This window comes from Chrysemys picta, chromosome 3, assembly GCF_011386835.1.
Source record: "Chrysemys picta bellii isolate R12L10 chromosome 3, ASM1138683v2, whole genome shotgun sequence".
Taxonomy (NCBI): domain Eukaryota; kingdom Metazoa; phylum Chordata; order Testudines; family Emydidae; genus Chrysemys; species Chrysemys picta.
The window spans coordinates 35,609,722-35,627,303 of NC_088793.1; the positions used below are offsets into that span (position 1 = coordinate 35,609,722).

Sequence of the window (17,582 nt, forward strand, 5' to 3'; positions counted from 1 at the left end):
AGAGAGAGAGTGTGAGTGAGTGTGTGTGAGAGAGAGAGAGAGATTGTGTGTATATGAGAGAGATGGAGTGTGTGTGTGTATGCAAGTGTGAGAAAGAGAAAATTTGTTGTATATGAAAATGAAAAACTGTGGTCTGGTCTACACCTATACTTAGGTTGACCCAGCTACATCACTCAGGGCTGTGAAAAATTTCTCACACTGTGCACTGTAAAAGGTCAACATAACCCCCAAAGTAGACCCAGTTAGACTGAGAGAAGAATTATTCCATTGACCTAGCAAGTGCCTCTTGGAGAGGTGGATTATCTACATCAAGGGAAAAGTCCCTTCCGTCAGTGTAGGAAGTATCTACACTACAGTGGCACAGCTGCAGCACCGTAGCTGTGCCATTGTAGTGTAGACATACCCTAAAAATATGGGTTATACCTAGATATATTCACTCAGATCCTGGAAACCAGCACGAAGCCTGAGCAGCCAGACTGTATATGCTGGGGCTCTCCTCTCTCCTGAAATATTTTCCCATTTTAGTACTTCTGTATTGATTTAAGTGTGAATTTTATTTTGGTTTTGAAAAACAGATCACATCTGAAGAAACCAGAAAAGAAACTAATTAGCAGAAGTTGTTTTACATTGTTCCTCTTGTGTGAGCAGCAAATGAAAGCCTGGAATACTCCCTCTCAGCTATTTTCTAGAAGAGATTGAAAAGTTTCTATTCAAATAGGAAACAAATAGCAGCTAACAATGAAGTGAGTTTGTTTGATTTGCTTTATCTAAAAACTCTATGTGGCATGTGTACTCATTATAGAAAATCACACAGACACAGAGTGATGGAACTAATTCGGAAACAACATAGTAGCAGAATAACCTGGCTGTAGTTTGTTTTAAGTAAATTATTCAAAAACATCTGAGTGCTACAAAAGTGGCATCTTTCAGGAGGCACTCTTTGTTCTAGAGCCAAATAAGAATCATGATTTTAAGGTCCCCCCAAAGTGGCCTCTGGGTGGCTAAAGGAACTGGTATCAAAATATAACCTCACTTTTCAAAGTTACTATTTTAAATCAAGCCTAGGTCAGAAGTGACCAAAAGTTTCTACCAGCTGTTTTATTGCCTAAGTAAAATGAGTTTGTTGGTCTCATCCAAATTGCCGTAAAAACTTCATGAAAACTGCTAGTGTAATTGGCATCCTTTAGTCTCAGAAGAAAGGTCAAGGACAGAATGGGCTTGGAGAATGCAACCACTCTCTTGTTCCTAAAGTTTCTGGATTAGTGTTGGGGAAGCCTGCACTACCTCTGTATCTGTTGTGTGTATAAATAAGTCTCTGGCTGCCATTTTAAGATGAATCTCAAATCTGATAGACTGGCCATCTTGCCTGAGGTTTGTGTTAAAATACTTCACATGCTCTCTCTGTGATGCAGTGAATTCACACAATTAGAGGCACAGCTCTGGAAATCCTTCTAAAAACAGAGTATATTGAAATCTGCATAGTGATTGTGGAAACGCCCATGAGACTGAACAATTGGACTGCACATCTGATTGCAAGCTGCATACTTCTCTGAAAACTTAACCTCTTCTCTAAAGGGAATTACTTAGCAAAACAAATCCTGATTATGAACCATATTCTGCTGAAACAGAAGGTGGAATTACCGGAGAATAAGGATTGTTCCCACACTGTGCAAGTGTTAGAAATACAGTCTGAATAATAATTTCAGGAAGCCCTGTGATATTTACAGAACCATTTACCCAAATGCTTGACTGAAATATCTAAACCGATTGTGTGCGAACAGTTGCCACATTCAACTACAAAGGAAGGATGAAAGGAATAATTAAGTGGGCAGTCATCCTGTGGACTTAACTTTTAAAATGTACAGAAGTTGTGTCCCTGTTTTGCATGCAATAAAATCAGGTATCTGCCTGTGCAAGTGGCCATTTCCTGTGCAAGTAGCCCATTAGATGCATAAATGGCCACTTGCACACACAATCATCCAGTTCCCCTGCACACTGCTGTAATTGCACATATAATTCTTTAACAAATTCAGGCACTGTAACTTTCATGGATATGGGAGACAAAGTTTGTCCAGTGAGAAAGATCTTATGAGGTGCAAGAGAGGAGAATTGCATTTCCCCCAACTTTTGACTAGCAACATAAGCAAAATGTAATGTATTAATGCAGGGAAATTTTTATATATATATAAATATAAATAAATATAAATAAATATAATGAATGACACAGTAGGTTTTGCTGGTGCGGGAGTGGCACTACAAGTGAGAGAGATTCCTGCAAGCTGCATGGAAACTTTTTAAAAACACCACAATAGAGGTTCATATATGTATACCACATTTTTTTTTATTTTATAAAACAGAGAGCCAAAAAAGCACCACCATAGCTAAACAATAGAGTAAAAAAGGTGGTTAGAGACAAAAGGACATCCTTTAAAAATTAGTCAAATCCTACTGAGGCAAGTCAAGTGTAAAAGTATAATTAAGCAGACCAAAAAAGAATTTGAAAAGCAACTAGCAAAAGAAAGAGAAACTAAAAGCATTTAAACAAACAAACAAACAAACAAACAAACAAACAAAACCACGAGAAGCAGGATGCCTGCCAGACAGTCAGTGGGGCCACTGGATGATTGAGGTGCCAAAGGACCTTTCAAGGAAGACAAGGCCATTGTGGAGAAGTGACATGAATTCTTTGCATTGGTCTTCACTGCAGAGGATGTGAGGGAGATTCCCTGAGCCATTCTTTTTAGATGATGTATCTGAGGAACTGTCCCAGATTGAGGTCTCAGCAGAGGAAGTGAATAATAAATTAAACAGTAATTGAAACTGCAAATTAAAATTAAATAGTTAATTGAACCTATTAACTGTAGTATATAACCTATCACTTAAATAAGCCTTTATATCAGATGACTGGAGGATAGCTAATATGATGCTGATTTTTTAAAAAAAAGGCTCTATAGGCAATTTTGGCAATTACAGGCCAGTAAGCCTAACTTCAGTACCAGGCAAATTGGTTGAAACTACAGTAAAGAACAGAACTATCAGACACAGATGAATATGCTATGTTGGGGAAGAATCAACCCAGCTTTTGTAAAGGGAAATCATGCCTCACCAATCTAATAGATTAGAATTCTTTGAGGGTGCCAACAAGGGTCAAGGGTGATCCAGTGGATATAGTGTACTTGGACTTTCAGAAAGCCTTTCACAAGGTTCCTCACCAAGGAAAGGAGTTACGGGATAAGATGGAAGGTCCTCTCAGGCATCAGTAACAGGTTAAAAGGTAGGAAAGGGTAGGAATAAATGGTTTTCACAGTGGAGAGAGATAAACAGCAGAGTTCCCCAAGGATCTGTACTGAGACCAGTACTGTTCAACATATTCATAATATGATCAGAAAAAGGGGTAAACAGTGAGGTGGCAAAGTTTGCAGATGATACAAAATTACTCAAGATACTGTTAAGTCCAAAACTGACTGCGAAGTTACAAAGGAATCTCACAAAAATGGCAAATTAAATGTAATGTTAATAAATGCAAATAATGCACATTGGAAAACATAATCCCAACTATACATACAAACGATGAGGTCTAAATTAGCGGTTACCACTCAAGAAAGATCTTGGAATCATTGTGGATTGTTCTCTGAAAACATCTGCCCAATGTGCAGCAGCAGTCAAAAAAACTAACAAAATGTTAGGAACTATTAGGAGAGAGAGATAAAAAGACAGAAAATATCATAACGCCACTCTGTAAATCCATTGTATGTCCACACCTTGGATACTTCCAGCAGTTCTGGTCACCCCATCTCAAGAAAGATATATTAGAATTGTAAAAAGTACACAAAAGTGCAACAAAGATGATGAGGGGTCTGGAACAGTTTCCATATTAGGAGAAATTAAAGAGACTGCAACTGTTCAGCTTGGAGGAGAGATGACTAAAGGGGGATATGATAGAGGTCCATGAAATCATGTGTGGTGTGAACAAAGTGAACAAGGATGTGTTGTGTATCCCTTCACATAACACATGATGCAGGGGTCACGGAATGATATGAATAGGCAGCAGGTTTAAAACAAACATAAGGAAGTACTTCACACAATGCACAGTCAACTTATGGAACTCAATGCCTGGGGATGTTTTGAAGGTCAAAAGTGTAACTGGGCCCATAAAATAATTAGATAAGTTCATGGAGGACATCAATGGCTATTAGCCAAGATGGTCAGGGATGCAACCCCATGCTCTGGGTGTCCCTAGACCTCTGACTGCTAGAGGCTGGGACTGGATGACAGGAGATGCAGCACTTGTTAAATTGCCCTGTTCTGTTCACTTCCTCTGAAGAATCTAGCACCAACCACTGTCAGAAGACAGGATATTGGGCTACATGGACCATTAGTCTGACCCAGTATGGCAATTTTTTGTTATTGCGTGAAACACCACAGGCACTGGATAGACAGGAACTCAAACTACCCACCGTGGGAAGGTGATGGGCAGAGCTGACTTTGTTGTGACCTGAACCTGTGGTGCTTTGAATAATAGGTATTCCAAACTGATGGTTGGAGCACCAAATTAACCGATTTAAGGCCTACTCCAATTGACTGAAATGATCACTGGATCGGACCCATAGTAAGTGCTTTCTCTCATCTTTGTTCTGATGGAAGGAGTAGATGATATAAATAACTATTGTAACAATATTTCAATTTTCTTTAATTGTATTAATTGTGTATTAATAATTACAAGCCACTATGAAGAATCACAGGAGACACATTCTTTTAAAATATCTATTGAAATTACAAATTAAACTTTCGGTATGATTCAAAGTACAAAACACAACATTAAAAGGCATTCAACAGCTCTTTTATACATCACAGTGTTAGTGGCACAAAAAGTACTTACATTTCAAATACATAAACAGAACTTATTTTTACACTGGTCAAATACATCATCATTTATACATATGCATGACTCCTTCATGCGTATCTCTATACAAGATTAAAATACATCCATATTTATCAAATAAAATAAGCAAGAAAGGTTCAGTTATGTAGCAGGTTCCTGTACCTAATGTTCCTGGAATTCTTTAAGAGAGATACACAAATCAAAGCAATTATGAAGATCACAGGGCTTTAAACAAAACAGCATGCTTTACTTAGCAAAGAAGCACTGATGCAGGCTTTCCTTGATATCTTTTATGTCACTGTGTGACAACTTCCATGTTCTGTCAATTTTTGTAAGATTTTAGAATATATATATATATATAGGAAACATATGGAGTTTGGTTTCAAAAAGCAAACTGGCATGAAGCTTTATGCATACTGTACATTATCAGGTATCAGAGGGGTAGCCGTGTTAGTCTGAATCTGTAAAAAGCAACAGAGGGTCCTGTGGCACCTTTGAGACTAACAGAAGTACTGGGAGCATAAGCTTTCGTGGGTAAGAACCTCACTTCTTCAGATGCATCTGAAGTACAAAACACAACATTAAAAGGCATTCAGATGCATCTGAAGAAGTGAGGTTCTTACCCACGAAAGCTTATGCTCCCAGTACTTCTGTTAGTCTCAAAGGTGCCACAGGACCCTCTGTTGCTTTGTACATTATCGGGATGAAGAATGCTTTTTATTAAATACATGTATATCCTTAATAGGAAAGGGAGAACCTAGAAATACACAAAACCCCACTTTTTCTTTCCTACTCACAAAATTTTAAAATCACAAAGTGTAATATCCTCTTCTGATCTAGGAATATTGTTCCCCTCGTCCTTCATCAGACAGAATATTTTAGGAATCTTAATTTTAAATATTTTCTGCAGGTCAGGTCATGAATTCTATGCTAAGAACTGGGCCATTCAGTTCTTCTTTGTGATCCATCATGATTTTAAAATAAATATTCTAGGAAAGATTATGATGCCTGAAAAAAAAAATAGAACTTTGCATGATACAATATGAGGATCCATGCTTAAGGTAGTTAGAAACAACTGAAATATTAACATAAAATAACACTGCTAAGTACTTATCTAATGTCCCCTGTCAGAGGATCTCAAAAAACTTTAAAAATAATTAAGCCCCACAACAACCCTGTGAGGTAGGTGAGCATTGTTCCACCTATTTTACAGATGGATAAACTGAGACAAAGGAAGGATAAGTGACTTGTCCAAGAACACTGTGAGGGCCCAATCCTGCACCCACTGAAGTCAAAGAGAATGCTTTGCTACTCTTTTCAGTAGGAACAGGCCTGAGCCCCAAGTCAGTGGTAGAGCTAGAGGGGAAAAATACAACCACCCTGGAGTTCTGACTCCACTCTGTCTTTTGCTCTAACCACTAGAAACTCATCCTTCCCAATAGAACATGCAAACCATATGCTCTGTTAAATTTCATTAAAAACAGCATTTAAGGCAATGCAAATGAAGTAAACAGTAGGATAGATATGAAACACAATAGAAACCATGCAGTTAATCTCAATTTTCAGATGAAGGTTTATAACAGATTGTCTGAAATCTGTTATAAATATTTTCCTTAGAAATGCAACAAAGGCATGAGGATATTTAAACCCACTATTATGGGGCAGTAATGTCAGAGTTTAAAACAATACATTCAGGATAGTAAATGCCATTGCATCAACAGAGCTTGTAAATCAGTGATTCCTGAAGACATCCACTCTTAGGAAACAAAACTGTAGTGGTAAAATTTAAAAATAAGATGTAAGGTTATGATATTCAGCATGCCTGAAAGTGATTACAGCATATTCTTTGTGAATATACACACATTATTACCCAAACATCAAGAAGATGTATCAGCTGACAGCTTGGAAATCTACTATAGTGAACCCAAGCATGCTGAGATCAGACACAGTCCTATATATGTTGGATATGATCAGATAAACCCAGGCATTGGTGTCTGTGTTAATGGTGATCCTCAATTGAAATCTAACCTTTTAAAAATGTTTACATCTATAATGCAGTGTAGGATTTTTTCCTTTAATTTTGAAGTAAATTTAGTGCCCTGCAAAGATGTCAGTGACAACTGTGGGGAGTGAAGTTCTCTATCAAGGGCATCACAGATTCTCAACACTGCCCTGCTTCACCCCTGATCTGAAAAGACTACTTCTAAGAAAGACAAAGTAGAGGTTAATCTTTATGCCACAATACCTCAGATACTATATTGATAGGCCCCTATAAACCAGTTTCTTGGCTGGAACTGCCAATTAGAACCATTTGTGATTTAAAGGAAAACTGTGTGTTGCTTAGTGCTCACATAAGTGGAATGCAGAACTGCTAGTCCAGGAAACCTGGGGTCTGTTTTGCCCACTGAACAATTAGTTCTCTGATGCTGCAACTGGATCAGTCCTGTGCAGATCAGGATTGGAGAATAAGGGCCAGAATTCAAGCCTTCCCACAGTACCTTGACAACATGCCTCAGATCTGGAGAAACTAGTTATTGATCCAGCGGTACATACCTATTAATCAAATACATCAAAACGATGATTCAGGACAATGTGAGTTAAGTACTATCCTGAATCAGGGTGCTTTTCTAATTCGGTCAGTCTTTTGCGATAAGGACATCATCCTCTAGGAGGAGCTGGACTGAGACTGCAACCTCATTAGCCACTGAAACCAGGGCTGACCAGTGGTGACTAGTTAAAGTATGCCTATCCCATTGTTAAGCTCTTGTGAGCCATCCAGCCATCCCATATTATTTCTGAATAGCTAAGCAAAAAAAAAAAAAAAGTCAATATCAGGAATTCACCACTAAAGTTCTGTAATACAAAGCTAATGACGTAACATACAACTAACACTGGCTTGCAATCAGATTGCCATCTTTAAAAGGTTGAACATCTTAAGACAAAAATAATTTCTGGATCTCCTGCAAGCATTTCTCATTTAGCCAGTTTAAAATACTAATATTTTTTAAAATCAAGAATATTGAGGTTGGACAGAGGAGAAAATCTTCAAAAGTACCTAGGTGATTTAGGAATCTATTTCCCATTTTCAAATGTGATTTATGCCCTTAGGAGTCTACGTCTCACTGAAAGTCAATGGGCTTTTAAAAATTTTACCCTGCAACATTTCTATTCAAATATGCAAACTAAAACTAAACATAAAACAAACAGAACAAACAGTTTTTTTGCTATGTCAGACTGCTGTTATGTTTTGTGGCCTTGATCCTGCCATGTCTTAGGTGGTGAGCCCCATTGACTTGCACATATACACATCACTGCATCATTTCCTACTCCATTATATCTTTATGTTCTCAAATACAGTTTAACTTCCACTAGCATGCTCTGCAGAATAGTGGGCTCCGCTTGGATACAGATCTGCCCATGTGTACCACATTCCATGATCAGGGCCATTACATTACATTTTTGTCAAATTCTTTTGCTGTTTTTGAAGCCTGCATTTACAAAGGGGTCTCTTACAGTTTTCCAAAAAATACAGCAGAAGAGTAATTTCTGTGTATTAATAATATGTTGATTTGGACATTTTACTACCCTGGAAAACTTACAACATTGTAAATTAAAAAAGAAAAAGAAAATAAAAATGATGCCACATAAGGTAATGTTGGAACAAAACAAACTAATCCTTAAAGAGAAATTTGTTTTGTTTTCTCACAGTATGATTACTAACAGCACATCTGATATGATATGAACTCTGGAAAATGGAGTATATATTGTAAATGGTAGATAGAACTTTCACAAACACCCCAGGTGCTTTTACTACTAACTATAAGGATGTCTAGTACTTTTCATATATTATAAAGACAGGAATCATTGCTGAGTCGAGAATCTGCTGATAAGCAGAATAAGTCCTGCAATTTTTTTCAATACCTGCCTTTAAGACAGAAGCGAGCTATCTTGAACTTCCAAATATTCAATAGCACAGATATTTACACATTTGGTTTAATCAGGATTTTTTAATATATAAATAAAAGATTGAGATACCTGGATTAGAAGTTATGTAGCCCTGTAAGTGTACCAGACCCCTTAATAACAGCAAAAATTAACCATTCAGAAAAAGACTATACCAACTATACATTTTTAAAAGAATCTTGATTAGGTAGCAGGTTTGTGACACCACTCAATCTTGCAGCTTTCATATATTTATTTTTAAAATGTAGTTTTTAATTGAACAAATAGCATGTAAAACTTCCTAAAATTCCTGGAAGGCAGCAATTCCAGCTGTACCCTTCCCAAAATTCAAGAAAGGCATATGATGGCCAATATGCACCTTATTGATTTCCATTATCCTTGGAAAAATAAGTACTAAAGAGGTTTTTGCCATTGCAATATTAATAAAAACACAGTTGTAATAAACAGATATATTAAAGCCACATTTAAATGATAGGTGACTCAAATAGGAATATGAATAAGACATCTCATTTTGATGCAAATGTATATGTGAAAAAATTAGATTTGATTCATTTTTAGGTTGTTTTGCTGATGTAACATAGCACCGTTCCTAGTCCACCAATATAGCCTTTGTGGGCAACATGAAACCATTACTTTTATCTAGAGTATCTTCATCTCTTAATTTCAGACACTTAGTTTGTTCCACAACATCCTCTAAACACCTGACTTGCCTTCTACTACTTTACCTGACTATTAGTACTTGGTCTATGTAACTGTACTAACAACAGTTCCTGAAATCATGGCACTGTCACAGAAAAGCAGGATGGGGGAAGTAAGGCTACAACAATGTAAGTGCAAGAAGGGGAAAAAATAGGTGTGTGAGGAGTCCCATCTTCTCATGATCTAGGTAGGTAGAGGGTCATCATCTCCTTTATTACATTTGCACTTGCAGCAAAGGACAAATGGGGTAGCAAGTAAAAGGAAAGGCGAGGCCACTAATAGCAGTAGACCAAATCCCGCAAAGATTCCCACCACCTGAAAAAACAATGGAAAAATGACATGTGTCAGTACTGCAATTGGCACTGCAGGGTTCAAATTCTGCTCCAACACAAAGTCAATGCACTAGGGGACAAGTCAATGGCAAGACTCCCACTGATTTCAATAGAGCCAGGATTTCACCATAGTTGTACATCACAGAAGATTTTTGTGTTTAATAAAATGTATATAACTACATTAAGTTAACTACATTATATAACTAAGTTAACAGGTGATTACTAATTTTCAGAATGGGAGAATGGTAGCAGGCTCTAATCTTGAGAAAATAGTTACTAGACTGCAATGGTCTTTTCCCCTGTATCAGTCTGAATTCACATCATGTCACCTACAAATTTCAATAGTGCACACATGCATGCGTTCACACACCCTAGATTAAGCAGATGTTAATTTGCACTGAACAAAAAAACAAGGATGGCTTTTCTATGTCTCCTGCACCTACCCACTCTTATTCAGTGCAAGTGGATAGTTTTACCTTTCTTTCTTGCTAGATAAAATGCGAATTTTGAGCCTCTAGCATCTGGTGTTTGAGGAATTCTGCTGCCGAGGGCAAACATGTTTATATTGGGGAAGTTCCACTGACAGATTCTTACAGGTATTCAAGAAAGGACACTGTTTTCCTTTCAGAGAGCAACTATTTGGACTCAAACAATTTAAAATTCAGCGTGAAGCCATCTTAGATATTTCTATAGTACCTATCAGTACACAAGTAGTTTTATGAAATGTTAACTGACATTTTAATGTAGTCACATGTTGTTTGCAAGCAGTAACCATGCATTTAAAGTTCCCTTGAAAGATTTAAATCTTTATACAGCTGAGGTTGCTAAGCACTACCTGTGCCAAAATATCTAGAGTTTGAGTTCCTTTATCTTTCCTCTGTCACTTAAATAACCCAATATAATCACCCACGCAGCTGATAGAAAAAGGGGAAGGTGTTGGTTTTCCTACCAAGGAGCAGTCTCTGGGACTTTGCTCTGAGGCGCCAAACTTTGCATCAGCTTCTGGCTAGCAGGTACATAATACATTTGATCCCCCATCTTTCCCTTCTGATTGCTGAAAGGGAGGAGTATTTTCTCTCCTCCTTTCTACTCTTTCCTCCAACCCCTGAGCTTCCTGGCTGCTACTAGAATGGTAGGGTGATCTCACCATAGTCTACTTCTCCCTCAGCTTCCTGGCTGCTGCAAGGTTGTGGGTGGTTCTTTTCCTCCCACAGCCTCCTTTTTATGAGCCCTTCTCCATAAACAGCTCTAGTGCCTGCTGTGGCACAGAGCATTCCCAAGCAGCAACAGAGACCGATTTCTCGTGAGTTTCACTGCTGCCTGCAACCTTCCCAACACCAGTAGTGGAAATCGACAGCTTAGGAGCTAGAGGGCTGCTCGAGCCTAATTTTTAAGCCCGACCTGGACGCAATCTCTCTGACCCGAGCCTGAGAAAGTTGAGTTGTTTTACAATCCAACCCCAACACTTCCCTCCCCCAACCCCGGAAATCTGTCACCGATGCGACTGCCTCCAGCTGGTTGGGTCAGTGTGGCCGTTGTGAGCCCCACTTCTGCCAGCCGCTGCTCCCTGATGCACCGGGAGCTCTGTGGAGCGAGAGGCACTGCATCTTACTGGTGCACTCATCCCGCAGCGCGCACACTGCAACAAGTTGGCGGTGGCCAGCAGGAGTGAGGCATGCTACTGCTGCACTGATCCCACGGGCAGGAGAAGGTAATCAGAGGTTACCTGACCCAACCTGAGCCTGAGAGGGTTGGGTTGGGTTGTTTTCTGACCCACCTAACCCCAATCCAACACTTGTAGTTGGATCCCATCAGGTTTGGGTTGGGTTGCTGGGCTCTTCTCTGAGCGGCAAAAACACTGCACACTTAAGTGAGGCAACTCTGCATTGGTTTCCATTCATTTCACATTTGGAAGGTTACAGGTTTTTCTTAAATTGATGCTAATTGCCTGAGAAAGCTTCCTACGTGCCCTAAGCAAATGAGAGAGTAGATTTTGGAAGGCCTGCTTGCAACAACCTGCCTGCAAGTCATTCAACAAACCCACCAACAATTATTCACAGAATAATTGTGAATAATGAATACCTGAGAAAAATCATCATCTGCTCATGAACAATTGCAATTTGAATACCAGGGCTCCCTAGGCACTACGGTAATACAAACTATAACACTACTATCGCATTCATTAGGCATTCTTCTCCCAGCTCTCGTCAGATACTAAACATTCTGATTAATTGGCAAATATTTCATTTGCCATAGTGTAAAAAATATACTCTAAACCTAAATTAACAGGCTTATTGATACCTTCTCTACCAGGGACTATTTTTCTTCCTGAACACTGTGGATTTCTTTTTGCAATTTCCTTTATCCAGCTATTTTTTATTCCAGGGCTGAAAATCAATACTGAATTCAGCAGGTGGCGCTGCTGAACAAAATTAAGTTTGAGGAGTGAAGTGCACACTGCTTTATTATGTAATATTAGACAAGACAAGGATTCTTATTTTAAAATAAAAAGCTTAGCTGCGGCTCTCCAGAGACACCAATCTCAAATTTCTTTGTCCTAATATTTTTATTTTTTGCCAAAGACAATTACTTTAAATTATCACATTATAAGTACCTTTTCCCACATATCCCTGTGTCAGACAGGCAGCTAATCTGATGCATCTGCGCGTAATGTCTTTGGGGCACCTGCTGACACTGAAGGGTGAAAGCAAAGCCTAGATTCTTCCCTGAGCTTCCTTTAAATGCTACTGAGGGGCAGCTGCGGCCCATACTGATCTTTGGCGATAGCACATACCCAAGTAGCCATGTGCAATCTTCTCAGTGTGCACTATGGGGCACCATTAGCTGAGCAGAGCCAAGGTAAAATTGAACAATATAGTAGACTGGCAAACAGTGCTCTTTACAATCAAACAGGAGGCCAGCTTACATTTTCCTCTCAGCTCAGATATGCCAGTCAGTGAATTTATCCAGGATTTTTAAGATCAGGTCAACAGGTTGTCTGGTGAGAATCAGTGATACATTTTCCACTGGGTGGACTCAGCTGCTATTGAACAGTAGGCTATTTCCTAGCATGTGTAATGTCTAGAAGTGATTTTTGCTCTGGGAAGTACACCATTTGCATTACAGCATCATGCCTTTCACTTTGATATTATGTTATGCTCCTCTTGGGTAATACTCCAAGAATGCTTAACATAAGGGCCCACATCCTGCAAACACTGGCAATCGCAGTGCTCACTAACCTGGCTTCAATGGGAATTCTCAGAATATCAAAATATCAAAAGTCCCCCAAATTTGGGATTGAGTGTAACAGCTCTTGTATGTCATCCAATTAACAGGTGCTCGTGCTACATTTCTTGACACCTCGGTTTTTCTAATTAGCAATGCTAGCAACATCAGTCATGTGACCAATTACACCATAGTGCAATGTAGCAATCATTACAATGATAGAAGAAATAGACATGGGCATTCTATTTGTAACAAGAGTTCTTTTCATTCAAAATCCACCTGTTTTAGAGTTCACTAAACTTCAGCAAATGTGGGGCAATTTTACAAATCCTTTTAATGCAATTTTGTCTCAAATATTTTCTATTCTATTTATACAAATAAAAAAGCTACTTTCACTGAAGCATTCCCCTAAGAAGAGAGAGGATAGTGCGCGGACAACAGCTGAGCTGCCTAGTGGATTACCACAGGGCTAGAAACACAGATGTTCCAAGTTCTAGTCCCACTGCTCACACCCAGCACCAGCATGACAACTGTGAAATGGCCTCTAACGGTCAAGGAACTGTCTCCACTTTTCCCCTGCAGGCTTGCCAGGCCCCCAAGTCACATGCTGCATCCTCCACATTTCTTGAAGCTGATGCAAAAAACAGAGGGCACCTCAGCGAGATACGCCTGTTGCCTGCTTCACTGTGAAACAGGGAGAGTCTGAAATCTGAAGCAGGTGAAGAAGTGGGGCAGGGTACAAAAATCCTTTGCTCGTGATTGGTTCTTTACTGCTTGACTGACACCAGAGGAGGGAATCAACCTAGTGTCCATGCAGACTCAGCAAACCAGGGACAACTTTACACTAATAAACTCAACCAGTCCTCAACCAGACATGTCAGTTAGGAGTCAAAATCCAGGATGGAGCCTGACTTCGTGTTATTCCCTTGTTAATGTCTATCCTTGTACCACAATGCCCTTCCCTCAACTACTGAATGGTTAAGACACTGACTCACATGCTTGATTTGATCTCTTTGTAGATACAACTGAGAGAGAAAGAGAGAGAGAGAGAAAGAAACCATTTTACTGTGAACATTTATGAAGTTTTAAAAAGCTCTGCACCTACTTGTGTTCTGTGCCAGATAACAGATGCCCTGGAGTGACCTAACTTGTTTCGACAAGGTCCTTTGTCATAATGTATAAGGAGAAAATCATCCTATGAAACATTAAACAGAAACATTAGCAATTAATAGAGAGTCTCTTTTCCTTCAAGATGGAGCAGACAGTGGTAGCAAAATAACAAAATATTACAGAGGGGAGCAAGTTTGAAGATCCCTGCAAAGCACTGAATATGAAGAGAAAAGTTTCAGAGTGAAAAACCAACTGAAATTGGATTTGTATTCTTGCATGGGTCAGCGCTGAACAGCCCTTCCCAGAGTTGCTCCCCACCGGGTTACTATGGAAGTGATTTCATAAGATGGAACATAATACAAATAAAGCACGTGTTGGTAATAAAGAGAATGAATTGTGCTATGCCTGGAGGAAAAGCCAATGCAGATCAGAGTAAAGCACTGTGGGAACCTTTCAGCAAGACGACAACAGTAATAAACAAAAAATGAAGAACTAATATCTCTATTTTCATGTCTTTTAGATTTCCATGCACATCAAGTTAATATTGTACTCCCCCTTCCTTTTCCCTATTTGATATCAGATCATGTGGATTTCCCTGTCTAGCAGAGCTACTGGGTCTCAAGTGCAGCTAAGAATCCTTTTTCTCAGGAAATAAAAAGTTCTATCTTCTAACCAGGGAATGAACTGAAAAGAAAAGTGAAATCATATGGATAAAAACATTTTCAAACCTGATTATTAAAGTGCTTGACTGTAAGCAAACAGACTGGTTTTCATAGGTGCTGTGCACCCACAATTGGAGTCAATAGAGTAGTTAGTGCTCATCACTTCTGAAAACGAACCTGCTTATTTAAATGCCTAAATAGGAGTTTAGGCAACAGAATTTGAAAATACTGGCCATGCTAGGTATAGAACATGGGAAGAGGAAAGCTACTTCTTGGATCCCAAGCCTCTCAAATGTGGCACTTATTTTACAGCTGGGAAAGCAAACCAAGGCAGATATCTACCCAGTTCTATAGATCTGGATTGGTCACACTTCAGTACAGCAACCAACGCAGGCACAGGGGACCTCTAATTTTAATTAAGTATGGGAGTACCCATGATTTAAAACTTAACCGTAAGGCACTCAAACATAACAATTGCAGGATTCGGAATAGTTAGGGAACATTTTTGGGACATGAAACACTTCCTCTGCCATTGTTAACTACACTTTGCAATAAAACGTTTCCTTGGCTAATATGTGGAAACAGATGTAGCATATTGTATATACTCCAGTGCTTGGGCACAATAAGATATTGGCTTGTTTGTTCTTCATACATCAATTCACTGGCTTTTTCTCTTACTTTGTCCTGAATAACCAAAACAAATTAACATCAAGAAACAACTCTCACTACTGAAGTTCAGCACTAAAATGAATACTGACACTCTACATGGGATTCTGTATTTAGGGCTACCTTACACTATCATGCAGAGCTGAAAGAAATACAAATATATTCATCCTGCAAACACTCTTTAGAATATAAATTCTTTAGGAAGGAGCTGTCTGATTTGTGTGTAAATGGTACAGTATTCAACACAAAGTGAGAAACAAACTACGTAGCTGCCACATGGAGATGGCAAAGGAAGAATAATTTTCATCCAATTTCAAATTACACTAACTTCTTTCCATCTCATTTATGCAAAGGGTGAACAGCAGAACAGCTCTTCAGGTGGGGCAAATAAGATCAAGTGCACAAGTAACATCAAGTAACCAGCTAAGGTCCAGCTCTGCCCTTGCCCATGCATTTTATCAGAGAAATAGGTGCTAACAGTAGTGTTACAAAAGGTTCAGAAGAAACACAGAATGTGAAAGAGCAGCTGGTGAAGATATCCATAGGACAGTCTTAAGTCAGCATAACAAACTTGTAAGCTTACAATGTCCACCGAAGCACGCAGTGTATACTCACATCAAGAGATTCCAGACAGTACCAGCAAAAGGCATGTTTGCAGTTTTTACACATCATTTGGGCACAACCCTCATCTCGCTCGATATAAACTTTGCACTTTGGACAGCGTTTGATGGGAGCATCATCATCTTCCATTTTATACATAGAACTGTGGGAAGACATCAGAAGTTTATAAGGTGTGTACCCGTGCATGTTTGAAACTAAAATAACATCCTAATTGAAAAAAATCTGGGTTTGCATTTTAGTTTTGTTATCCGTTTTTTTGTTTTGTTTTGTTGTTAAGTACCCGGAAAGCAGCTCTAGTACAACAATTAATTTTTATAGTGCCTATCGAACAGCTATGCACTTACCAGACAAAACACGTTTCTCTCATCTACCAATTGTTTTCTGTGACCTGGTGACATCAGTGTGTACAATGCTCTCAGCTGTCAGCAGAGCACGTGGGAACCAATCTGGAGTCAGGTTTTTACATGCCTAGTCCATCTGCCTTTCTCCTCCTCTTTTGTTTCTTATGGGAGAAGGAGAAAGGATCTCAATGTGGAGAACAGGGAGGCTGACAATGCCCAGCTGACCCAGGCTATGGCCCACGGGCCTAGGGATTCCCTGGATGAGAAGGCAAAGGGAGAGACTGAGCGTCTCTTGCTTCCATGAGGCTCCTCTCCTAGGACTCTCCCCTCCAACCCAAAGTCCACTGGGTTTACCTGGATACCCTGTTCCTCCAAGGCTTGCCTCCTCTGTCACAGTTCAGGGCAACTGCATCTGCAGTTCCCTTCTGTGATCCACTGAGAGCACCTACTTAAAAGCTCCCAGTTCCTCAGCTGTCACTCTCTTGGGTAGACTCCATCCTAACCAGGGTTTCTCCAGGCTGCACAGTTCCCTGCCTACACTGTGATTTCCCCAGCAAGCCAGACTGCCTAAACAGGCCAGCATCTGCTTTCTCTCCAAAGGACAGGAAAAGAGGAATTGCCCCCAGCTATAAGTTACCACACAGCTCTTTATAACAAACAAACACCTTTATTCTTACAGTGAAAGCATTATAGAGAAAATATATAAAACCAATAAAAGTTCCTGTATGCATGCTAAAAGCTTACCAGGGGTCACCCCTCAGTTTTGTGGGGCCTCAGTAGGCCAAAGTCCTTCCAAACCCTCCCAGGAAGGATTGGCCCCACCCCATTTCAACAGTAGATCCTGTCCATTTGCTGGATCAGAAAGAAGGTCCTGAGTCAGTTTAAACTCAGGGTATTTATCCCTTTCTTTGTCTCTTGATCTCTGGAGAATCCAGTCTGAACCATCAGATACGAGCCTCTGCAAGTGCTGGCCCCCTTCTGGAGGTGTTACAACCTGAGTGAACTTGCGTCATACCCCCTACTGTTCTTGGTTCCTGGAGGAGATGTGGTCACTCTCCCGCAGGGAATTACATGCAATCCC

General features: G+C 39.5%; 1 protein-coding gene across 3 annotated transcripts in view; it reads right to left on the reverse strand.

The window, feature by feature from the left end:
• Window positions 1–6,972: 6,972 nt before the first annotated feature.
• RNF144A (ring finger protein 144A) overlaps window positions 6,973–17,582 on the reverse strand; it is a 102,964-nt gene continuing 92,354 nt past the window's right edge. For all 3 annotated transcript variants that reach the window (XM_005287760.5, XM_005287761.5, XM_065587719.1), the window contains exons 6-8: window positions 16,155–16,302; window positions 14,207–14,296; window positions 6,973–9,859 (exon numbers count right to left, since the gene is read on the reverse strand). In XM_005287760.5, the coding sequence (XP_005287817.1) occupies window positions 9,728–9,859; window positions 14,207–14,296; window positions 16,155–16,302 (370 nt within the window). In that variant the 3' untranslated portion in view covers window positions 6,973–9,727. The remainder of the gene's footprint in view (window positions 9,860–14,206; window positions 14,297–16,154; window positions 16,303–17,582) is intronic.